Raw genomic sequence first — 25997 nt, 5'->3', positions numbered from 1 at the left:
ATACTTACAGCACAAACCAGCTAACAATTAGAACAATCTTCAGAAAATTGTTGAAGCATTAAATACATGTAATCAGCGAACAGTTTACCTAGGTAAAAATACAAATAAGTTTGGAAAACAAATCTGCTTAAGTTAGCCACTATACAGAGTTCCCCGTACCTTTTTCTGCAGGACACAGTGGAAGATAAAGATGAACATTCCTTGCAGCGAGTTGAAGATGGTGAACAGGTAGGCCATGACCACCGTGCTCTCGTTGACGTACATCAGACCAAAGGCCCAGGTCAGGCCCAGCAGACACAGCAAGGCGATGGCCCCGATCACCCAAGATCTGGAATCCAGACACAACGACTAATAAACCATCGGACAGAGGAAATGTGGTGAAGATGTTTTTAAACGTGACTCGAACTGCATGAGACGCAGTGAAAGCTGAACCAAAATACAATATTTAGCCACAATAAATAGAAGTACAGGTGTTTCTAAAAGTCACAGCTTCACTGCATTAAACAAATATCCAAAAGAAAACAGTTCTAGGACTAAATCAGCATCTTGTCTGAGGGGGAGAAAAGTCACAAAACAAATGAAGAGGGAAAGGGAACTAATCACATGAACTTAAATTGTTAAATTTGTTTCTTTCCTCGTCTCATGTACCTGTTCCTCTTTCACATGTTGGTATAACCTCTTTACAAAGCTGCAGATTCCTACATGATAAAGGAAGGTCAGTAAAATGGGAGCTCACACGGGTCGGATGCGGACATAGAAGCACGAGAGCGCCGTGTCTGCGTTACAGTGCTAATCTTTCCGCAGAGAGCACAGTGAAGATACAGGTGCCATTTAAAACTAATCTTGCTTGTCACATCTGCGGACCATGTATATGTAACACAGGAGCGGTGTGTGCACACTAATGCGGCCTTCAACATGACTGAGCACTCCATGATAAATCATGTTAATGAGTCCGGGGAGCGACAGCGAGATGGATTTGGGTCCAGATTCGCTCATAAGGTGGTGGTGGTGGTGGTGGGGGGCGGGGGGGGAGTAAATGAAAGATGGCATCATGGGACAAGGGACAAGGGACCCACGTCCAATTTTGCCTTACTTGATCTCAGGTTCATAATCCTGATAGCTGAGCGACACGACAAGAACAGAAAAGAACAATAAGCGAACACAGAATAGATATAATCACATGACAAGGACACGGATGGGCAGTGATACAAGGAGCAAATTTAGACATGGAGGGGGGAACAATACACAAAGGAGGAGGATGGTTTATTTTGGCAGAGGAGAATAACGCTACGTTCACAGGAAGGGGCCAGATAGTGTCTCCGGGAAGGGATTTGTTAGTGATTTACAGGTGCACGGGCATAATTATCTCAGTTCACACGAGTATCTTCGCTCCTCTCATAAATGCTGGCAGACCTTCACATTTAAGCCGTTATAAATGGGCCAGGTGTGCGGCAAAATAAATGATTTATGAATTCACCGGGGCGACCATTAAACATAACTTTCCCAGGGCTGTCTTAATGACCTGGCGGTGGAGGTACTTCATCAAGGCGATTGCCCCCGGAATGGACACGGAAACACAAGCAGTGGGCAAGAAGAGAGCAGAGTATTGTCCTCTAAACTAGGCGGCTTTTTTAGTTTTTCCGAAGGGTGGCGGATGATAAAGACACGAGAGGTCATGAGAAATGCATCCGCGAGGACAGGATATGAAGAGGCTGCAGCTCATATCGCACATGGCTTATCTTCACTCTGGAGTTATCAGATAAAAATATGAGGATGAATTTGAGGGGCTGCACGGAGAGAGGAGCCTCGAGGCAAAAAAAAACAAAAAAAACTTCTGAGACGGCAGAGCAGTCACTGAAAAGCATAACAGCTCACTTCCAACGCGAAGACGCCCGCATTTCAGTGTTTCTACCCTGTCAGTTGTGCCGCACGCCGAAACGCCGACGCCAATACAATATCACTTACGGATCCTCTCGTGCTCTTGGCATCATTAGGTTGGAGATGGCTTATGAATAATTCTAATTAAATGTGTTTTTCAAACAAATCTGAGAGCGTCAAACCGATCGGAGCAGTTTAAGCGTTTAAGCTGAACCGCGCTCGTCACAGCGCCATAGATGCGTCTGAACGACCGTGCGATATATGGATATACCATCCGTCCCTGAGGGCTGCAGCCGAGCAGCTTCCAGGCATCTGAAGCACGAAGAAAAAAAAAAGCCAGAGATGCTTTATTGTGCTAATCATCGAGCAGAAACCGGGGAGAAAAAAAAGGAGCCATTTTTAGTCGTGGAGAGAACTACTTCAGACCGTGGCATCAAATTACCACCAATTTCCTTCAAAATGACTTAATTTTGCAGAGGTGCCATTCACCGCAGTGCCACTCGTCATTTATGCATGAGATTGCAATTGGTCAATTCAACCTGTGTTAAATCTGCATGAAGTCGCTTTACGGGCTGCGATCGATGCAACGGGGTGCTAATCATTAAACCAAAGGAATGCTTGAAATGCTAATCACCTCAAAGTGTTAAAGACATCAAAAGTTTTTCACGTTGGCGGAGATATATATATATTTTTTTTATCTTTGACATCATCCTCATTAGCATTCATCATTTGAAGTTCGTATCCGCGTCGAGGGGGAAGCTGAGTGAGACAGAATTCACACTTTCGGTCCATCATGCTCTAAATGCGCCGCATTCAGAGGCGAGTTTGGTATTTAAAGTCGCGCCGGTGTAAAAGTCATGTTGTGATCCATGAATCACAGGACAGTGGCAGCCGCTGTCTCCATTACGGGTGAGGAGGGGGGGGAGAGAGACACATCAAACACAATATTAATTCTATTTTACACCCTCTACTGAGGAACGTCTTACCAGTGCCACTCTACAATAACACATCCATCATAATAACGGTAGCTAAAATGAAGAGGAAGAAGAAAAAAAAAAGAAGCAGATGAAGATGAGAAACAGAGAGATGTTACAGATAAGCACCAGCATAATATACGGAAAAACAGGCAGGAAGCTAATCAAAAGAAGAAACGCAGGAGAAAGAGACAGGAAACATTCATATTCAAACAAAGCGACGTGATGAAATCTAAACAGAAAACGTGACATCAAACCGTGAAGAAGGAGCAAAGGGCAGAGAGATGAGACGGATGCAGATGCACCTCATTAAAGGAAGCTAAATAGACTTAATTAACCCGCGCTGCCGCGATCATCAAACCGGCTCACCTTGATGCGTCGAAGAGAAACACGAGGCGATAAGGATTCTGAGAAGATCCGCTTTTTTATAGTCAGAGATCACAGGGATCTAATACATTTTATTGCTGAAGATATAAAAAGAAAATGTCTTTATTTTTTTGTCATCTTTCCCCCCCCCCCCCTGTCTCCCACCACTTGTTGTGATGTGGCGATGCATTGTCGGCTGAGCGGCGCCGTTTAGCCGACAGTGTCTGCGCGGCGGCGTGTTGAGTAATGGCTCCCGACTTAAAAACTGTATCAGATGAATGAGCGCTGACAAAAAGCGCCGCGGCTTTGCACCGCTTTCCAATGGCGATCTGAAACATTGCAGATTGTTTCGAAGTCAGTAAGCTGCGGGGGTCGGGAGGTCAGGTGTTTGCTGCATTACGTGCGGCCAGTGTCATAAATCATACGACACGGAGAACTCTGGCAGTCAATATGTTTTTTTTTTCTTCTTTTTCTTCAAGGCAGTCGACACGAAGATGGAACATAAGCAGACTTTAAATCCTTAAGATCACTAAATTGTATTCCAGACGTTGTGATACGTTTATGCCAGAACAAAAACGTTCTGCTGGAATAATCCTGCTCAGTCCATTTCTCATTCATGTACCTGCTGTTCTGGTCCAGTTGTGGTCTGGAGCTGTATCACGGTGCTCGGCTAAGCAATATATTTCCAGAACACGTAGTCGGTGCATGAGCTACAGAGGCGGCCAAGCGTGTGTGTGTGTGCGTGTGTGTGTGAGCTGCAGGTGGTCTGCATATATTCCTGCCAGAGTTTGCACCGTGCAACGTGTCTAGTTCTCATGTTGGAGCCTGGGCCTGTGTGTTTATTTGCACATTCAGTGTACATACTTTGTCGCAGTATGAAAACATGTATACGTCTGAGTATATAAGGTATTTCTGGTTTCTCCAAGCAGAGCTGCTGGTGATCAGAGCCCCACACTGTGAGGAAATGAAGGCCGTGTTTCCGTGGTTCAGGCATTCACCGACTCAAAAATAAGAGAAAATACAAATCTAGAAGCAGATCATTCAGAAGTCAAGTCTTGGCGTCTGACCTTCATGGTTGTGTCAACACTTCCTGCAGCGGCTTCACAATTCCCACACCATAAACCTAATTTCAGTAATTTAATTTTAGGCGAGTGAATACGATTAATTCAAATTTCTTTGTCCCCACGGATGAATCATGGCCTGTGATTTCACAGAATCTGATGAAAATGAAAGACCTGGACAAAAGAATGGAACACGAATGGAACCACTGCGGGAGGCGTCAAGTTTTGGGTGTTTATATTATTAACATGGCGGGAGGGAAACCTGGGTTTAGTCTCGAAAAGGATCAACACACAGGAAGGTCTCTTTTAACAATAACACCATGATTGTGTTGCACCAGCTGTTCATAAACCTGTTATCAGCTTTGCCTTTTAAGTATTTGTTAATAAGCTCAGGCTGGTTTCAAACTGGTGATTTATAAAGTTATACTTACCTGGCAATGTAGCATCATCCAATTAAAGCATTATATCAATCACCTATTTTAACAAAATATTGTTTTTACACGGGGAACGTGTCAAACCTATACCCACGTTTACTTCAAATCCATCTTTGGAGGTGAATATATACAACCTTATTTATTTTACTCTCTAAACTGGTTAATATATTATGTTAATGTTATTTTCAGCATATAGTACACTGGGTATACTATCTACCGTAAATATGTATATATGTACACAGCATGTAGCACTTTTCTGTTCCTGAGGATGACTGAAAGCTCTTTAGACTTCAAGTCATATTCATACAGAGCTTGTACACACGGCACGTTTCTGTCCCACATCATTCATACACAGCCGTAGGGGTAATTTAAGGTTTAGCGTCTCGTCCTGTGCCGACCGGAGGAGCCGAGGATCGATCCCTCCGTCTGGTTAGTGGACGACCCGCTCTATCCCCCTAAGCCACACTGTAGAACTAGTTTCTGTGAAGCAGCCCGATTTCACTGAGACGCCATCCATCTAGTGAACATTTACATTATAACTAGGTTGCATTGAAACTTATAACATGCTGGTAAAATAATTTCTACACATGTAGTAAAGGGGAGATAGCACCACCCTCCTCTGACATGTGATCTTCAGGCGCCCCTGGTGAACACACTGTGGTCCTGCTCAGAGGCAGCAGTTCAAATCAGGTAGAGAACTGTGGGTCGGCTCAGGATAACCTGCAGTGAATCTGTGGTGGAAAACACACACTGGCACAGTGTGGTCTGCAACGCAGCAGCTAAAGCACGCTACATCATGCTCTGAGAAGATTGTTTCTTTATGTGCATCGCTGTGCAGGCCAGACAGGGGCTACTGTGCTGAGCCACAACCAGCGCTGTGATGCAACACAAAAAAAAAACAGCCAGAGCGCCGGCCATAAAGGAGACTAATGTGTCCAGAGTGTGTTCGAAAAAAGCGAGGCAGACAGCAAAAACAGAGCAGGGACCCTGATCCATCATAGTAAAACAGGCAGAACAACAACTTGACACCATCTGTGGATGAACCGTGCCATGACACCAGATAACTGCGGCTCACGTCAAAGACAATCACTGAGAGGAGCTGTGTCATTCTGCAGTGGTCACGAGATCTTAAAAACAACTTTTTATAAGTGAATAAGTCTGTTTGGAAATTCTGTAATGAGTTCAGTGCACAGACAATCCGGAGTGCACTGCTTTTCTCATGTAACTGATTAGGTTTACATGGACACACATACTTTGTTATTAACCTGATTAAGACAATATTCCTCGTAATTACTTAAACCTGAATAAGATTATACTCGGAATTAGCAATAATTGAATTATGATGTATTCTGACCTTGGTCACATAATGCAAACATGCATATATATGTTCATCGCATTGTAACGTCCTATTGCAACATACGACAGTTTCCAACAGCTTGACTTCATAATCAGATTATGCTCTGCAACAGGTTACCAGGAATATGAATGAACTAATCAAAATAATGTCTTTTTCAAAATAAGGTCAATAGTTTTGGTTTGACAGCCTGTAACTTTACCGTTTTTGGTGAGATGGTGGAGACCAAAACAGAGCTTAAATGAGCATTAACATTAGGCTATTACATTTCATGTCAGTGTTGGATGTGGAAACAGTAGTATGGCCCTTTAAGGGTAAATCTTTACAAATAAATATTCCACTTCACATCCAAATGTACAGAAACCTAGAGTCTGAAACTTTGATGGTAACTTTTCACTACTTCCAACTTGACCTTAGCGAAAATCTTGACAAAGTTGTTCCATTCGTATGTAAACACCTCAAACGTTCACTGACAAACCTGTAAACACCAGACAAAGTTTGCGTCGAAGTTTTAAAACCATCATTGTCCCTCAAGCTTTCACATTATCTGAAAGCAGCCAGGCGAACGCAGATAAACAGACTCAAACACACACACACACACACACACACACACACACACACACACACACACACACACACACACACACACACACACACACACACACACACACACACACACACACACACACACACACACACACACACCAGCGCAATATGAATATTCATCGGCAGCATGTTGACACCAAGATAACACGGGGTCAGGTCTGTCAGATTGTCTCCTGGCCTTTTCCCCGGGCCCGACAACAGTGCTCCTCAGATAATGATGGAGATGCAACAGAATACATGTTTGATTTTAACCTTGCCTGACACGACCTTTCAGCATAATGGGAGGTGCTTACCTTGCGGCCTCAGACTCCCGGGCCCCCTCGGGTTGGGAATTCACAACCTTAAGTGCTTTTAATGAGGTTTTGAAATATCAAAGCAGGAAGGCGAGGTAACGCGAATTGCTCGGGAACGCCGGAGAATACAGAGCAACATCCCAAAGTTGCTCAGTTCGTTAAACTGAGCCGGACTGGGGACAATAGCGCTGTCGGGGGGTGCGCTCGGTGGAAGCAAGCCGATCACATGCACGCACTGAAACATCCTCTGCAACAAAGATAAGTCGTGTTTCGGGACAATTTCTAATGGACGGAGAGATATGATGCGAGTGCTCTTACTTGATGTTGTCCAGGCAACCGGAGTCTGGTTTCAAGATGGCCGTGTGATGGAACATCTTGTAGAGAGCGATGCCCAGGAAGATAACGTTGAGCTGAGAGAGATAAAGAGAGAGAGAGAGGGAGAGTGAGAGAGTGAGAGACAGGGGATGCAGCTCGTGTTTCCTGTTTCGCTTCCATTCATTTTAAATCAGGGCACTTTGTAGCACAAAGCTGGACGGCTGCAGCCGGACGTGGTTTCCCACTTTGCCAAACAGAGCGAGAAATCCTCCGAAAACTCTGCGGCGGAGCAAACAGGGAACGGTGGGACAAGACAGCTGCATTCCTGAATGAGGGAGCCTTTTTCCGTCTGAGTTGCCCACACGTGTCTCGTCAGATTCACACTCAGAGGCAACCACAGGGAGTAACTGTCACACTGCTGCCGTCTCTTTACAGTATGTACATCTGGAAACAAAATTACACATCTGGCATTGGGGGGATTTTTTCGGGGGAAAATGCCCCGAAAAAGGTTCAGCATTTGTAACCTCATGTTTCCTGCAATATCACTTATGTGCCCACTGCCATAAAAAACACTTTTGAATTGACATATCATCTCCAAGTACCACATAATTCTTTAGAATAATCTTACTTTCAATGGTTAATGTAATATTTATTTATTGGTATTTATATAACACTTGTCTAGTCTTTCAAAAGGCCTTAAAATAGAGTTTTGTCATTCACCCAGTCACACACACGCTCGTCTATGTGCAGCACTGACTCTATCGCACGCCACTCACACTGTCGGCCCAGTTGTCAGGCAACTGTCAAGGCAACTTTGGATTCAGTCTCTTGCCCAGGGACACTTCGGCATTCAGAATGGAGGAGAGGCTGCGATTGAAGCGCCAACCCTCTGGTTGGTGGACGGCCCGCTCTATCCCCTGAGCCACATTATAAAGCTTTAGCAATTACCTGCAAGGCCATGGCCTAGCTCCAGGATATATATTCAAGAGATTTGAACTACTTATGAACTATTACTATTATTATATTGTTTTTGTGTTCTCTTCTCTATTTAATTTAATTGTTTTAAAAATCTAATAAAACTTATCTTTTTTTTTATCATTTTATAGAAGTATATTCACTACACATGAGGTTATTTTGTTCTGATGATCTTTTAGAACTTAACCACACTTTATTATAATTAATTATACTTGTACATAATTTTGATGCATAGTGCCGTTGATATATTTATTGTCATGTTCCCTCCATGGAGGTTTCATGGGTTTCTGATTCTAATATCTACTCTCTTTTAATTGGGATGTAGTTTGTGCTTAAGCATGACAAGTGCCATATAGATCAAATGTGTTATATATTATTACTAGTATTAGGATATATAAATTACAAACAGTCGAATCGAGCCCATCTCAGTGAGTTGAACTTTTACACCTACATTTGCCAAACACACTGTAATTAGTCGGGAAAATGAAACATTGTCTTATGTTTGACTGCTGCGTATCAAAAAGCCACAAAAAGAAACTAAACGTACATTAAACAGAGCCACTCTGGCATATCTCATTATTTCCCTTTTTTTCCCCAGCGAGTCAGTTATGATAAAAGTTGACTCAAATCCGGTGGTGGCACTGGGGCTATTTTTCAGAATGACTCCTCAAAATCGACAGCAATTAGTGAGCTTTCCACTTGCTCTTCTTACATTTACTTGCTGTTTGCATGTGACATTCCCCTAATATGAATTGAAAGTTTAAAAAAAACAACCTCCCCTCATCATTTTTAACTGCTTCATATGGTCAGACCCTCAACAAATGCCCAGGGACAGAACTGGATCTGCAGCTCTCGCCTTCTTTCCTGCAGAGATACCCGTGTTTGTAAATCTAAAAGTAAAAAAAAAAAAATACAGTGAGTCATGAGGCTCACAGAGATGAATTGTGAATGATTACTTCAAACTGGAGCGTGAAAGTGCATTATTCATGTCTGGATTTAGCAACCAGATTGTAGCCGGGCAGCAGGAGATGGAATAAAAATGTTGGAGAGTCACATTTTTTTTGGTGGTATTTTGAGTATGTGGCCCCTTTTTTTCATTGCTGGGGATATTCTTAGGTTAATTTCCTGGTTCCAAAATATGTATTATCATAGCTGAGTGGTGTCTTGGACAATTAGGAGCAAATCTCTGGTGGCACCGGGATATTTAGAGCTTGGCATTAACTTAAAATCTAACAAGAACACGAGTCTTGCATCAGATTTAAAGCAGTGGGATCAATAAATGAGCCATTTTATTAGAGAATTAGGGCTGTCCTAGTTGGGGAAAGACACATAAAGTGTGTGTGTGATATTCGTGTATCTGCACTCAGAGCCCTGTGTGTGTGTGTGTGTGTGTGTGTGTGTGTGTGTGTGTGTGTGTGTGTGTGTGTGTGTGTGTGTGTGTGTGTGTGTGTGTGTCTGCAAGGAGGAGATGGAAAAAGGCAGAGTACAAGTTGGAACGGGAACAAAATCAATCATAATGGCAGTGCGGATTACTCCGACACTGCATACTGAGCAGAGTTCATTCTCCCCTTCTCTTTCTCTCCCTCTCTCAGTCTCCCACCCCCCCCCCCCCCCCTCCAGAACCGTCGCAGCCGGTGACTGCAGCAGGGTAACAAACTGCGATACGTTCCCTGCACCCCCTCATTCGTTCTTCTGGACGTCTCCGTGCCCGGCGGTGGCATATATGCTCAACAGGGCATAGAGGGTAGGGGAGGATCGGAGCTGGGAGAAAAAAAAAAAGGGATCTCGGCGGACCGTTTAAAGCGACGACCCCCAGGCTAAGTAGGGTTAATGAGCAGACAGGGAGGGTTACGCTTACCATAATTATCAAGGTTGCCGGTCCTATGAAACTCCAAATGAAGTAGGTGTCCAGGCGAAGCCAGCAACTGCAATGAAAGAGAGGGAAGTGAGGGGAGAGTGGGGGGAGGGGGGGGGGGGGGGTATGAAGTGGAGAAAGTGAAGAGAGGGGAAAGAGAGAAAAAGAGATCAGAGATTTATACTTTGCTTTAGAGGATGGAAATCCAGACAGAGGCCGGAGTGGCAGGTCAAAAACAGGATAAAGGGAAGAGCTCGACATATTATGACCATCAGGAGGAATTGTGTAAAAAAAAAGACGTGAATGGGATGTAGCTGCAGCTGTTAAAGATGTCTGACAGTGACCGGACTGCAGTTCAATTCTTTTTTTTTTTTTCAATTTGTCGGGTTAAGGAAGCAAATTACGATCACACAGGGTAATTTATGGATGATTCAATTAGTTCTCAATTGAATCCTAACTGTATCACTCCAAAGGAATTGGATTGACCTTGACCCTGACAGACACGGCCACACGCAGACCTCGACATCTCTAACATGCTCGTGTTAACTGCGGTGACTGTAGTCCTGCTGTAATTATGTCAATAATGAAATAAAGCGCTCTCCTGACCTCATACTTCACATCCAAACATTACAGATAGTCAATTCCTCTCCGCCGGGTAAAATTAAATACAGGCCAGAAGCAACAGGGCTGGCGGAAGGTGACGGTTCTTCTTTGAAATGGCAAAAAAGGAAAAGGGCGAGGAGAATAAAAAAAAAAAAAAACTTGATTCATGTCCTGTGGTTGAATTATTAATCTTTTAATCTCCGCTACTGCAGCAGATACACGCCTCCATTTTTGGCCACTGGAAAATTACAGTGCGTACGGCGGCGTTGTCATTCAGGCTGACAGAGAGGGAAAATGGAAGTGGCAGAGAATTAAATGTAATTCCGTTGCATTTTAAGGCAAAGTGAAGTGTGTGAGGCACTTTAGAGGAACACAGCGCTGGGATTTAAACACCGACGGGGGTGCTGAAGACAAAACCGCCAAGATTAGCAAATATATACGTCTCAAAAATACGGCATGACGCTCAAAAATGAGATTTTTTAAAAAATGTTTTCCATGAAACTACAGTTTTCTGATTCTCTGAGGACACAAATACGGCAGCGAAACAAAGCCAAACATAATGAGCTATGATACGATGATTGCTATTTTGGTCCCATTCCCTCGGAGGAAAAACTAAATGAGGCGTCTTCATTATTTACAGCCCACAAAGAGGAAATCGAGGCTCAAATCCTCAAATGCCACGGACGGGTTTGAACGTTCCGCTGTTTTGTCGTATAAAAAAAAAACCTGGCAGACAAACACGAGGAGAAAACTGTGCAAGAAGTGACAGGACAACAAAAAAAAATCGACTTCTCCTTTTGTCGTAACGGGAACTTGATACGTCTCCAGCTCACTTGTTTCTACGGATAAGCGACACGACGCACAAAGAAGTGAACGAACAAAAGCTGGAGAACAGGCGCAGCTCATCAAACTGCGTGCTCTCAACTTCCCTGTTCTAAATTATGCTGAAGGTCCTATTGTTTGTTCTGTTGCCTCGTTCTTCATCAGATCATAGAAAGATGTAAAAACATGGGGTGGGTGGCGGGAGCTGCGGGTTCTTTCTTTGGTTTAAAAATGTTTCCTCGATGTCCCCTTCTTATGTCACATTCGTGTTTGGCAGTAGAAAAGCATTAAATACAGTTCAAATGTGCCGGTGTTACCAGGGAGGAGTTGACACAGGCGACTTAATCTTTGCAACAGAGATCGTCTTTTCCTTGGCATGACAGTGTGCTGCTGAACAAATGAGAGGGTGAAGCAACGTGAAAAGTTCGGCCCGAGGACGATGACGAGCTGCATCTTGTTTTCTCAAAATGCATTAAATGTATCCTGTGACGTTTTAACCAATCGCTGCGCAACGGAGCAATATTCTGTTACTGGATTTTAAGCAGCAATGTGTATGTGGAAGTTCTCTCGCTCAACTCCAACGTGCAACTCAAAGGTCACATGACGGACAGAGGCAGCAGAACGTGTCGGGAGGCCACTTCTCGGAAGCTTTCCTACCTTTTGTACTTGTACAATAAAAAAGGTGATGATTGGAGAAATGCATAACATAACAAAGAGCATTTGCACTAAAAAGAAGAAAAGAAAAAGGCAAATTGAAAGCCTGTTGATCCTGTTGCATGTTTTACCTCATTCACATCCTTCAGCTCGGGGACAAACATAAGCAATCACTATGGTTTATTTACAGTGGGAAATAAATAAAAAAAACTCAAGTAGGAATCATCCCATCAACAAAGCAAGAATTTGCATTTTCACTGTCACTGTCACAAACGAGCAGCAATGATTCCATAAACTCGCTCTGAAAGTCAGACCATCAACATGAGATAATCAGATGATAAACAAGGCTCAGCCAAGTGCCACTGTAGTAAACAGCCAAATGACAATTTCCATTGCAAATTCAAAACAGATAAAAACCACTAACACGACAAAAACGATCCCACAACATGTAATAATAGCTTGCCGAACAAAAAAGTGACTATCTAAAACCCAATAGAATGTAAGCAGAACAGAATTCAGTGAGAAACACTGAATGCAAACACAACGGTGTTCATTTAAAAGAAAACTCGTACTAATCCTTATTCCGCATCCTCAACACATTTGACTCGTTTAGCAGCAGCTACGTCACTGAAACTAAAATCTATCCACTGAGTTTACAGATGCTTGATCTATTACTTTCATTAAACTTGACGGATTACACAGAATCACATGTTGCCGACCATTAAACAGCCTCGTTGGACTGCAGAGGCGGGCGGAGTGCCTTGCTCGAGGGCGCATTTATTGTTATTGCTGCGAGGGGGTGAATGGAAGTCCGACTTTCCCTTCCCGGATCAAAGATTATTTGATCTCTGCCTTTGAAGAGGTGACTTTACAAGCTCGCTGACCTTCATGCTGCTGCTGCCGCCTTGTTTTTTTACACATGCTTCGCTTATTATGAGTCACCGGACGATAACGTTCATTCATCTGTCGCACCCGCGGTCACTCTTCACTTCGGCTTGTTGGATATTTCTGGACAAAACAGGGGCCACCCCGCGATAACACGGAATCAATTTGCAGGCAGGACTGCGTGCCCTCGCCGACACTGTGCTCTCCGGCACGTGTCGCGCCGCGTCCCTTCCCTCATCCTTCAATGGCGGCGTATAATTGTTCCACCGGTGGCAGGCTTTAATTATTCACATGATGCCAAGGCTCAGGCGGTGGCAGCTATCACCTCATCCATCACCAAGAACTATTGCCCCGCCAATCTACCGATGCACTGTTGCGTTCGTGTGGCGGTGTGTGTGTGTGCATGTGTGTGTACGTGCGTGTGTATGATAAACATCTCAGAGGCAAACTGCTGATGCTGGTCTTCATTATTTTCAGATGGGTCGGAGATTAAGAGAGAGGGATGGAGGCCGATCCTCTGCTCGACATTACGCTGCTTTATGGACCACTTTGTGTTTCAGAGGGGAAGGGCTGGGGAATTATATCTTACTGGGCCTCTGCGGGAAACATAAAAAAAAAGTCTGTCTCCTCCGCTCCCCCATCTTTCTGTTAATCAGTCTCTCCTTCAAACTCGGAATCTCTCCATTCCCGTGCTGTAATTTGCGCAATCCTAAAACGCCAGAGAGACAAACCACGGAAGCCTGATATCCAAACCAGTGACGCCATCTTCTGAGGTTTAAATTTGTCCCTGTCAAAACAACGTCAATTCGGCGGTGGGGGAAATGTGCTCAGCTTGAGTAACCGTTCTGCCTCATTAAAAGTGGATGATGAGCGATAGCTGTTGGAGTGTCGCCCGCGACGTCGTTGAAGCCCCCTCAAAACAACACAAACAGTTGTTAAGTTGTTAGCGGGGTCTCTGTGGGTGGAGACGCACACACAAAGAGGTGGTGGGGCAGGGAATCACTAGTGGGTTTTCCTTTCTCCTTGTTCTTCCAAACCCAAACCCAACAGAGAGTCGACTCAATCCCCAGATTCAAGAAAGTTTTCCAAAAGCTCTGGAAAAATTGTTTTCTTTCCTTATCATGAAGTAAAACAATAGCATTAAGTTTCTTTTAAACACATTGGACACATTTAATAATTAATATCAGGAACAAACACACATTATGTCTCAGTCAAATGTCTGCACAAATTATTGACTAAAGCCAGACCTATATTCGTATGAGGCTTTCACAACCATATTGTTATCTGCGTTTTACTAATATGACAATCTTCATTTTCCGGAATAAAAAATGCAGGAAAGATATGAAGAAAACACTTATTTTCTTAATTTACACTCCATACATTTGGTTGAATTTGTGTTTTCTATTTATTCATCGTTATTTATTATAAAGCTTACGGTTAAACTGCAAAATATCAAGCCTTAGTACATTTATCTGTCTTAAAGGTTTAGTAATGCCATTTTGAGAATTAGGATTTATTTTCTTCATATATTAATAAATATATTTCGGATGAAATGTTGGTATCAAAATGCTTTCCTTGACAATATTGGTATCGCCCCGAAAAATCCCATGATTCCCATAATGCAATTTGCTTTTTGCAGTATATAAATCGATAGACATCTTTCAAATTCTGTACGTCCACTTCAAAAAGCAGGTATTCTCATACTTCTCCAGAGCAACAGAAGACATTATATGACTTCCTTACTTCAAACGACTGGTAAATGGATCTTGATGTGTAATAAAAACATGTCTGACACGATGTGTTGGTTAAGTGGACTAATGCACTTTTCAAGGAAGTTGCCCACGTCCTCTAAACTGTGGCTTTTGATTTTATCCCAGAAAAAATGAATGTCAAGTTAACTTCAATTTTTCTATAATATAAAAGGTTCCATCATGCTGTCCTTTATATGATGCGCTCACAATCTAGCGTCACGTGTACTTACATCCGGTCTGTGCCGTAGCTTCGGTAGTCCACCGCAGCGGAAACCGCCACGATCAGCGCAGGAACTCCGTAGCCCACCAGGTAGAAGTAGCGGCGTCGCGAGTGCTCGCTCTCGAACACCTCCACCAGCATGATGTAGAGCTGCACGCCCTCCAGGAACATCCACGTGAACGCGGCCAGGAAGAAGAAGTGGAGCAGGGCGGCGAAGACAGCACAGGCAATCTGGGAAAGTTGTATATAGCGACAGAGCGAATGAGAAAGAGAGAGCGAAATGATAATTAACCCTTGAAAACATGTTTCATTCCAATAACTTTGGGGCATTTAGCCGGTTTTCTGGAGGATTAAATGCCTTGCTGAAGGGCAGAGCATGCCTGGCAGAGTGCGGCTGTGATGGAGCAGCTTTTGCCTGACCTCTCCATGTTTGTGTCTTCCCAACAATTAGCAATGCTAAGCTTTTGTTTGGCTGAAGTGATTGGATGTTTGCCTGTAGTCACTGGCAGGAGATGGCTGCAGCTCCTGCGCCCGTGCGGTCTTGTGTGTTTGCCCGGTAGCTGGCGTCCGCGAAAGAGAGATATGAATGAGGAAGGGAAGTCGACCGTCCAAAAGCCATTTGGAACTCACCGCATTGTGTACAAACGCCGGGTGCACACACACCTAATATAGTTACACCTCCTGAGCTGAGAGGTGCACACGGACGAGACGTGCAAACACTACGTCTGCGTGCGCCGGCTCGCTTTCCCAAAAAAATAATAAGATACAATACTTACATGGATTGATATAATTATTGGCACAGTTGAGCTTAACCACTGCATTTTGTCACCGAAATGGATCCAATTAAATATCTAAAAGGTCGAGTGGACATTAATTGCCGTCCAGGAGAGTGATCTTAGAGCCGGGCTGTGAATTACATCCATAAAATGTAATGGAAGGGAAAGGTGTAGGGCCAAAGCATTAGCTTTCACTTCACACGGAGGTAGCTCTGCTGCTAAAGTACGGCCTGTGAGTTTTGGTCCAGGTGCTTAAAGTGATATTTGAAAAAAAGCAAAACATAGACGTGTTTGGGGAAAACGTGAGGTTGAATAGAGGAGCTGCTCCGGCAACACATTTGCAAACCGTGTGGGATAATACGACACAGAAAATGACAGGAAATAAACAACTCAAATTATTTAAAAAAAGACTATTAGGAATAAGATGTATTCCAGCGTGTGACCCCATTAGGAATTTATAGCCACAAGATCTTTTTTACTCTGAGCTCAGACACTAAATTTATCGTCACTCAACCTCCCCCCCCACCGAGAGCAAAGCTAACTGTGTGCTCTGCCTCATTAGCAAGCAAAAATGGCACGATCGCAAAAAAAAAAAGAAGCTGTAGGTGGAATAAAGCCCTCCGCCGTCCTGTAGGCTTGTAATGGCGCCGCATTCGTCTGCGGTGCGAGTGCCAACGCTTGACGATGACTGCGTGTTGACAGCGTGCCTCCACCTGCTACCACAGCTGAGCCCTCACAAGAAAGTAATGCAAACTATAATTATTATAGTAGAAGAAGAAGGTTTAAATCTTGAGCAGTTTAATCCAGATTAGGGAGCTCTGGGGTTAATGGATGACGTCATGTCAGTGAGTATGTGCGGTGTAAGAGTGATCCAGATATGTTGGCAGGTGTCAGTGTGAGATTAGGTTTTTTTTCTTCTGTGGAATCAGTGGAGGGAGCATTTGTCGAATAAAGAGATCCAAGTCCTCTCATTCAGTATTTTGAGGCAGGCAGGAGAGAAAAAATGTTCAGGGCCGCTGGCGCTCGGTTGGACGCACCACTCATAGTGCAGCATGACACCAGAGGTTACATCTTCTCAAACAACTAAACAAAGAGGCTCTTAAATCTAAGGAAGAAGCGAACGGTTTTAAGTGGAGTGCCAACATGAACTAAAAACACAATTTTCACATTGGTGTCTTTTCTCGTGTTTGTTCTTTTAAAGTCACTGCATCGTTTAACACCTTCAAACGTATGAAATTACCTAATTGGACAGGTTTGAAGTGAACGTCTGAGACTTCAAATGAACTTTACTTCATCATTTATCTCTATGGAAGCCAATACGCTATGTCTATGTGCATATTTACCTCCGTCAGGGGGGTTTATGTGTTCTCCCAGACCATTTGTTCATTTGCTGGTTGGTTGATTTGCTTGTTTGTCGGCAGGATTACACAAGTACTACGGAGCACATGCACATCAGAGTCTAGAATTTGTTTCTTTTATCTCATTCTAAGGTTTCCCGCTGTTTCGCTGTACTTTGCGCAGCATCCTATTTGCAGTGGTGCTAAATAAATCAATACTTGGCAGTGGTGCAACATGTCTCCACCAGCAGCAGCTGTCTTACCGGCTGGTCGCCCCGGTTGATGCCCACCAGGAACAGGGACTCGGCGACGAACAGGCTGATGCACAGGTTCTTGTGGATGGTGTTGCGGTCGCTCTGGAGGCCCCGGAAGAAGCAGAAGGTGAAGAGGCTGACGAGCAGGCAGACCAGGGACAGGAGGATCCCCACCCAGGTGATGACGTCCAGGAGCATGTCGTGAACGGGGTCCGCGTGCTGCGAGAGAGAGACACAACGTCGTCACGGCTTTGGAAATATATATTTTCTTGATTGCCGTGTCCCAAAGGAGATGATATTTGACTAGACTGTAAGGAAAGGATAATATATGCACACCGTGTGCATAATGTGAAAAATACAAAACAATCAAAAAAAACAATCAATAGGAAAAAATGAAAAAGTGCCCATAAAGTTATATCACCATTCCATCCCAGCAACAACCCTAAAGCTTTTATTTCCATTTGGGGTGTGAGAGAGATATGGGGGGGGGGGGATGAGTGCATTCAATAAAGCCCAACACGGCGAGCCACAGGTGGTGGATATGAATCATGAATTAGTTAGGCTGAATCAATCTAAAATGCTCCCCCCTATTGTTTCGTTTTGCTCGGGCAGCGGAGTAAAACAAAGTGAGCAGACCGGAAGGGCCACAGGTGTCTGAGGCCGTCGCAACACGAAACACAATCAGACCACAACACGCTCGATAACTTTCCCGGTTTGCCGTTTGATCATTTTGGGGTCTTCTCAAACCGCCGTTCAACCATCGCGGCTAGTTTTTTGGGTGCTAAAAAACCCTGCTTTTGCTGACATTACGTTTGTGGCTTTACAGGATGGGTGAGGATCAACAGTAATTCTGCCGCAGCCATGAAAAGGAAATTTACAACGGGCAGTAAAAGCCAAGTGCACGCAGGGAGACGTGAGGAAAGGCACATTGAAACAAAGATGTCTGCGGCAACATCGGAACTCACCGAGAGTAGAGAAAACACAGACATCCTCTAAACACTAAGTCAAAACCTAGTATGTAGCCGGAATGTGATGAAATCTGTTAATAGCATTTTCCTGATTGTCATTGTATTGCATATTGCATTCTGCAGAGTGTCGTCTGGTTTCATCCCTTTAGGTGTTTGCTCCTCTTACTCTCTCCGCTCACATATACACCATTTTATTACAGTGGAATTCCCAACAAAGCTGTTTTCATCTACATGTTTCTCTGCTTCTGCTCGAAGACAACGGAGCAAGTATGAAAAAAGTTAACTACAAGAAGTCACTTCCGAGCCTTTTCGAAAGCTGCTGCTCCGCACTGCAGTAATCTCAAATCTTTTTTAACCGCAACGCCATCCGACAACATCACCGTACGCATCAGTTAAAAAACTACCTTGCTGTGCCAACAAATATTTTGAAATGGTATTTGAGCTCGGGGTCAGGTTTGGTCACGTTGCCTGAGTTATCTCCTTTAGCTTTTCGAAATCGGATAATTGCCTGTTGAGTCCAGGTAACCCGGGCGGCACTTGGAAGAAGAAACATTCAAACTCTGCCACTGAAAGAGGTCGAGTGCAAAACATCCCGACATCATCTATTACATCCACTTCTAAATCGTTAATAGTTAAATAACAACCAGTTAAAAACCACTTCAGAGAAACACATTTGGAGCGTGATGGGTGGGTGTCGACATCTGACGTGGCTGTGGGGGGGGGGGGGCTCGTCTGACAAGAAAGGCTGGAAACCTAAAATATTTAACATCGCACAAGCACACATTACTGGGAACAGATGTGCACATTCCCAGAGCAGTTCACTCTGACAGTTCTGCATCATGTGCCAGGACAGACACCAAAACATGTGATGTGCATGAAAAAAAAACAAAAAAAACCCTTCTATATGGAGATTAAACCCAGAGAGTGACATCTTGATTTATTAACTAAACATAATTACTGCAGCCAAACACTCTGGTCAGCGACTGAAGCTTCTCTAATTTCCCAAAGGAATCGTCCTCCTCTCTCGCTCAGCCCGCTGGGCCTTGATTTAAACAGTGGAAAGTGAAAGTGGAGGCGGGGTGTGGGTAATTTTAAAGAAATCTGCCAACCCTCCTTCCAGTTGACTGTCAGCCCCTGCCGGCGCTCGACGACTACATGGGTGGAACTTCAGAGTTTCGACACGACGACTACACCTGAATGTTAATGAGGATCAAACGGGGAGTTCTTTCGGCACAGACGGATGTCACCACTAGTTCCAAGGCGGACGGTTTATCACCATTGACAGGCGGTGAAAAAACCAGCACATGTGAAATCGAAGATATACTCCCCCTCAACGGTGTGTACGGCAAGCACCGACTGTGTGTGTGTGTTACCCTGCAGCCGTCCAGTACAGTTTGGCTGTTTGATATCAAAGGCTGTGTAATCAGTCTCGGCCTCCAGCAAAGTAATGCACGAGTCTGAGCTCCGGCGTCGGGCGAACTCCGAGAAAATATTTGCTTACGCCAGGAAATAATCCTGCAAAAGCATTCTGTATGTCGAGTGTGTCTTCTTTTTCTTTTTTTTTAAACAAGCACCTCTTTAAGTCGTGCTTTGACCACAGTCAGCAGGATTTCCTACGGGGGGGGCAGGGAGAGAAGAGGGACGGCCATTTTTTTTCTTCCTCTCATCTCTCACCCTCACACACAGTCGGGTTACAGTGTGGAATCTCGGGAGATGAAGTATCGCACCAGAGCCTTGTTTAGTGGAACCCTCAGCTAACGCTCGCAGAGAGAGTGTGTGGGGGGGGGGGGAACAGATGCTGATCATTAAGGGGCTCTGGTACAATAACAGCCGCAGTGCTCCTCGAGTCTGGGGAAGGCGCTCTTTTGATTTTCCTGCCTGATGAGCCGTTGTGTATACGTTCGGAGGAGGGTGTGTGTGGTGGGGGTGGGTGGGCGAGATGTAATGTGGAGCAGACGTCTGTGTGTGTGTGTGTGTGTATATGCCAGTCTGCATGAAAGCAAAGCTGATTTCAGCCCCCTTATTTTCAACGAGTGCCTACGCGGTGGGTGGCAACAGATGCTGATGTTTGTGCGGCGCATGCGACAAGTGGGTCGGTTTTCAGTCCGCTGCACGACAGAGGTATCGATGCAGGTGGGTGGTGCGGTGGCCGCGGGCGCGGACCCTGAGGTCTAGCGAGGTGTGCGGTGGCTGCGGGCTCTATCCATCACAATCTCACCTTCAAATTGGAGAGGGGCCCAGGTCAGAGAGAAAGAGAGAGGCAACGAGAGGATGAAGAGACAGAGCTGTGGAAACAGAGCGAGGAGGGGAGGGGAGTGTATCTACACCTGGGTGATGGATTTACTGTGGCATGATGTCTTTGTTCTGGGAGGGCGGATGATGGCTGAGACGTCGCCGGCCCCAGTGTTTCTGCGGAGAAGTTTCCTTTCTGCTGGGAGTCGTGCCCAGACAGGAATGGCAAATGATGTGATCTGCAGAGCCCCTGCTCCTCACCTCACACCTGCAAACCTCCACGAGAGGAATCTGTGTAGGGGTCTCCGAAGTGGGCCGACATAATTTGCTCTGAAATTCACTCGCTCTGTTACGAGGGCCAGCCGAGTCACGCGGCATCCATGTTACTTAGCGGGGCGAGGTGTACACATTCGATTTGTCTTCCAATCTCTCTCTCACCTGCACTTCTCTCTTATTTCTTAAACACACATATTTTTCATTCCGCCGCTGCCTGTGGAGATTGGTTTTGCCACTCATCTGCTCACATATAGCACAGAATAAGGTTGCTGGGCCCCCGAGCAGAGAGTCGAGGAGGTGCAGGTGCGCGGCGGCGGGCGAGCACCGGGGCGATTCTTTGCCCACCCGTTTGAAACTGACATCAAATCATATGCACTTAATTAGCGTGACATCCGGTGTTTAGAGCCAGAACCTTCGGGATCAGGTCTGTAAAAAAAAAAAAGCACATGAGGGTGAAGTGGCGAAGAGAGGAGAGCATCAATCGTTTATACCTCAAAGAACCGCCCTCAGCGTGGGGGCCATGAAGCCAATCCAATTAAAACGCATAAATCTCCCTATATGCCTCCAGAGCCGGGCCTTTGACTCAAGAAATATGGTCAGGCAGGGCAGACATTTGAGCTAAGGGGCAGTGGCCCGCCGCAGGGAGTCATGTGACAAGTTCACCTACGGTATGACCATGGATTTATGATCTGCATAAGGATGAGGAGCGGTGGTGGCGAGGGCGTATGAATCAGGCATCCGGGCAAATTCGCCACATTTCAAAAGGGCCGTGAGATAGATTCCCGCTTGTGTGGCGGCGGCGGCTGACATTCAGCACATATCCCAGACGTCAGACTGTTTTCCAAGCTGAGATAACTATGTCTAACATGCATTGCGGTTGCTATGGCAATTAACATGCTCTCTGTCTCCCCCGTCTGCACCTTAAACATATAAATAGATGTATCTTGAACATCAGCCCTGCTGTGTGTACAGTGCCGGGGCCGCGCTTATACAATATGTAACATCATAAAACACACAACCGACCTTGACTGTCCTTTCTCATCATAGTTACTGTCTGATGGTGCCAGCGTGGAGATGTGCGGTGAGGACAGTGATGGATGTTCCCCAAATATCACCCCCTCCATCATCCATCGGGATGTGCCACTGATTTATACGTACTGGTCTGTCGGGAATAGTGCCACTTACCAATAGCTCAATGCCTCCCTTGGGCCTATCTCAGCGCACATATCTGCTATGTAAATAATAGCCTGTAGGAGGAACCAGAGCAGGTCTATATTTCTTGAGCTGGGGCTTGTGCTTCAGCCCGTATATATATAAAAGAGCTCTTTCTTTCTCTTAATGCCCACTGGCTATCCTCACAAATGGCAGACTTAAATCCAGGAGAGGGGTTCAATAAGAAGCCGTAAGGGCTTGAATGGGCATGAGCCATTAGGGGAACCTTAAAAATGATGTCTAAAGCCGACCTTGATGGAATAGGGGTCTGTGGCGCATTTGTTGTGACATTCATTCGGCTCCTGGAACGAGCCCAAGCGACCCAGAAAGGCTCATGCAAACAAAGAGGCCGATCCGTGCATTAAAAACAAGTCAACATCGCCTCTATTAGCGAACAGGATTGGAGTAAAACGATCTAATTTTGAAATGTGCACCGGTGATATGGCTGAATCCTGCCTTTCGAACACCGCGTCGAGTGGAATGCACTTATTGCGGATTTTTTTTTTACATCTTTGATTGCTTTCAAGTGTCTCCCGGCTCGGTGACAGGACATCTCGAGGTTAGAATCAACAGCAAAGTCACATCAAAAGAACACCCACTCTCACGCCGCTCCCTCAAAACACCCCGGTTTGCGCTCATTCAGGGAAGACAAAAGAGACGTATAATCTCTCGCTGCAGCTGCCTGCCGCCGTCTGTGAGCACAGTCTTAATTTGTTTATGCGGCCAACGGCGCTCCTCTGCTCAGATTGCAGGATCAGTCAGAGGCATCGGCTCTCTCTCTCCGGCGAGATAGCTCAAAAATTAGCAAACAAAGGGCTCGAGTGGCGACACAGGCGGCACTCGATGCCCTTGTGATCGTCTAAGTGGCGGTTACCTGATCGCCTGCGTCTGACAGATACCCGCGCGAGTGGGCGCACTCCTGAGAAGTGGGAGGCTCGGTTTAGACGTTTGCCATTAATGAGTCCTCGCGAGTCCGTGGCTTTAAAAAAGATTTCACGTCTGCTGATTCGGTTAGGGCCATTACATCAGAAACCGCCGAAGCTCTAAACATCTTTGGGTGCCGGCGCGCGGGAAATTTCCATCGACGTTTCGAACATCCACAATATGTGATTTAAAAATTATTCCGAGGAACTAATTGACTTCAGACGTAATTAATCCCGATGAGACACAGTCTGGAGTTTCTCCACTGATGAGTGTGTCTAATAATGTTACATATTCTCTGCACTGCATTCTACTTGAAGGGCTCCTTATGAATATGAATGTGTGGGCAATGTTTTTTTTTTACTTTGCCCACACTTACAATCAACGTCAGGTTGAGTGTGATTACTGATTAGGGCTTATTGTTAAGAAAGTTTATTAATGCACATACATTAGTTTTATAACAAATCTCAAAGTAGACAAAGTTCAGCCAGAAGTCATAAAGTCTATGTAAGGTAAACACACTAAAGCCTGTAGAACATGTCGTCGGGTATGATTACACATAATTAATGTATAATTATTGTGATTTACCAACGAAGATGCATCACAGGTAAAACCACTTCTTCCAAACAAACTTTTTTCACACAGTTGCCGGCCTCTTTTTCTTCTTCCTCTACCGGATGAGCGATGGAATACGAACGCACATTTGAATTTAAAAACTGGAGAGGCAGCAGCCGTGCGGCAACTTGAAATCACCGTCAAGGACAAAATGACAGCGTTTGGCAATGTCACATGCGCAAGCGGGGACATTTTGCCTCTTCTAATTTGAGTGAAGTATGTGGCACTTTGAATGCAATCATAACTCGGCGCTGGAAATGTGACACTGCGAAGCGCGCGATACGGTCGACGGCCTATTAGGCAGAACGTAAAGATCTCGTAATATAACACCGTGATTATTCTAAACTACCGCGCACGTAATCGGTCGGGCTGCAAACCCCCCCCCCACCAACAAGATGAAAGATGGTGGTGATAATGTAGCGAGCCTCTGTCCTCCAAAGGAAAATTGTAATTACAGCCTGCCCATCTTTTTTTTTTTTCCTCTCTTCCTGAGATGCCACTGAGAAATAAACAAGGTTAGAATATAATCTGCTGCTCTGAGGGTAATGAGTAATAACAAAGCAAAGCATGAGCTATGGTATGTTCTGTTGCCATGGATACAAAAAAACATCAATTCATAAAATGTCTCTCTCTGCCTCTCTCCTGTTTGCACACGCACGCGCACGCACACACACACACGCGCACACGCACACGCACACACACACACACACACACACACACACACACCCAGTCCCTCCATTCAGTGCGTTCTGAGATACAACACAGTGACAGTTTGTCAAATAAAAAAAAAAGACTCAGAATCTCTCATTTGGCGGCACCTTCCAACAAGCCGCCTTTTATAACAGCCAAGTCGAAACGATAAAGAATAAGAGGCGGCGGGGAAAAAAAAATGCTATCAGTCAGAACCGGGGTGTAACCGCCGTCCACTTTCCTCCAGTGAATGCCGAGCCACAAGCGAGCCAGGCTTTCCAAAATGTTAGGGGATCGGCTCGGCTGAAAGCGCCCCTTTTACTGCTTACTTTCTTTCTTCCTTGTATTTTTTTTTTTTTCTCTTTCGCTGCTCTGCTTTCATTGCGTGAAGGCTCCCATTCTTCGCCGCTCTCTCTCTATTCCAGACTTGGCGTCGGCCCCGCGGAGAGCTTAGCGGCTCTGAAAGTCATGCCGCCGAGTGACAAACAGTGGCCCCTCTTTAGCCGGGAGAAGTCATGTGTGTGTGTAGGGGAAGAACACATTTTAGAATTTTTTCCATTTTGTATACGGTTGTGTACATGATGAGCTATTATTTTGTTTTTATTATATATTTTCCCTCCCACTGACTCAGGAGTGGGGCTCTGGAGAGACAGCTGCCACGCCAGATATATAGAGAACGTCTCTGCCATGTCAGCAGAAAGCTCCTCAAAACTTGCTGCAACAGAAATAATGAAGTTGTCATCAGAACAACAGCACGGGCTTCTTTCCCTGACCGGTAATTCACTGACGTTGTGCTTCACTTCAACTTTGTAGATTTTTCCCCCCATTTCTGAACTCCTCACCCAGCTCCTTTCCATTCGTATTCTTCTTTTGAGAGCGCGAGCTGCCCACAGTCGTCACTCCACACAAACCTCGAGGCCAAATCACTTTCTTTCTTCCAACCATCATTAGCACCTACTTATTAATCACCATCACACTTACTGTACTGTGCTTCTTTCACCTAGTTTCTGTTGCTGCCCTGAAGGCAAACAAAAACACATGGTGCACTGAGAGAAAACTGAAATGTGGGGATAGGATGTAAATGTTTTAATTTTTCCTTCCTTTGTAAGAATAAATAAATGAATAAATACACGCTTTTAATACAAGAAGCAGTTGGGACCAGGGCAGCCTAATTAAAATCGTAATGTTAGGATACAGGGTTTATTGGCTTGACTGTATGTATTCCCACTTAATCCTTTATTAAATACAGTTAGGTTTGGCTCTAAACAACTTCCAGACACAAAGGTGTATGAATATTTAAGTTAAATCAAGCTCCAGAAATAAGTAAAAATACTATTTTGTATATTTGCACAGCTACAGTGGGTAAAATAAACCACTCTGTGTGTTAAATATAGAGCTTCTACTAGGAGCCTTTAGCTTAGCTTAGTTAATGCTAAAGTCCAAGTGCTTACATATGTATGTAGAAAACTAAGAGATAGACAAACCTATATTTTCTTGTCAACCAGTCATTTGGAAAGTAGTTTTGAATTTTGCAAAGGTCATATATTATTTAAAAAAGTGATACATTTATGTGACAAATATACCTTCCAATATTTTCAGACACCTGGTAGTAAGAGCTTTCTACTGCCAGAAGGTGAAAAGCCATTTGCACACCACCAATTTAACATAAA

General features: G+C 44.7%; 1 protein-coding gene across 24 annotated transcripts in view; it reads right to left on the bottom strand.

The window, feature by feature from the left end:
* LOC117779360 (adhesion G protein-coupled receptor L3-like) overlaps window positions 1-25997 on the bottom strand; it is a 202508-nt gene that overhangs the window by 11486 nt on the left and 165025 nt on the right. For all 24 annotated transcript variants that reach the window (XM_034615465.1, XM_034615460.1, XM_034615468.1 and 21 more), the window contains 5 exons: window positions 17423-17632; window positions 15057-15277; window positions 10115-10181; window positions 7285-7376; window positions 160-328 (listed from right to left, as the gene is read on the bottom strand). In XM_034615465.1, the coding sequence (XP_034471356.1) occupies window positions 160-328; window positions 7285-7376; window positions 10115-10181; window positions 15057-15277; window positions 17423-17632 (759 nt within the window). The remainder of the gene's footprint in view (window positions 1-159; window positions 329-7284; window positions 7377-10114; window positions 10182-15056; window positions 15278-17422; window positions 17633-25997) is intronic.

Source organism: Hippoglossus hippoglossus, chromosome 18, assembly GCF_009819705.1.
Source record: "Hippoglossus hippoglossus isolate fHipHip1 chromosome 18, fHipHip1.pri, whole genome shotgun sequence".
Lineage (NCBI taxonomy): Eukaryota > Metazoa > Chordata > Actinopteri > Pleuronectiformes > Pleuronectidae > Hippoglossus > Hippoglossus hippoglossus.
The sequence above is the reverse complement of the archived record's forward strand: the minus strand, read 5'-3'. Positions and strand labels throughout refer to the sequence as shown.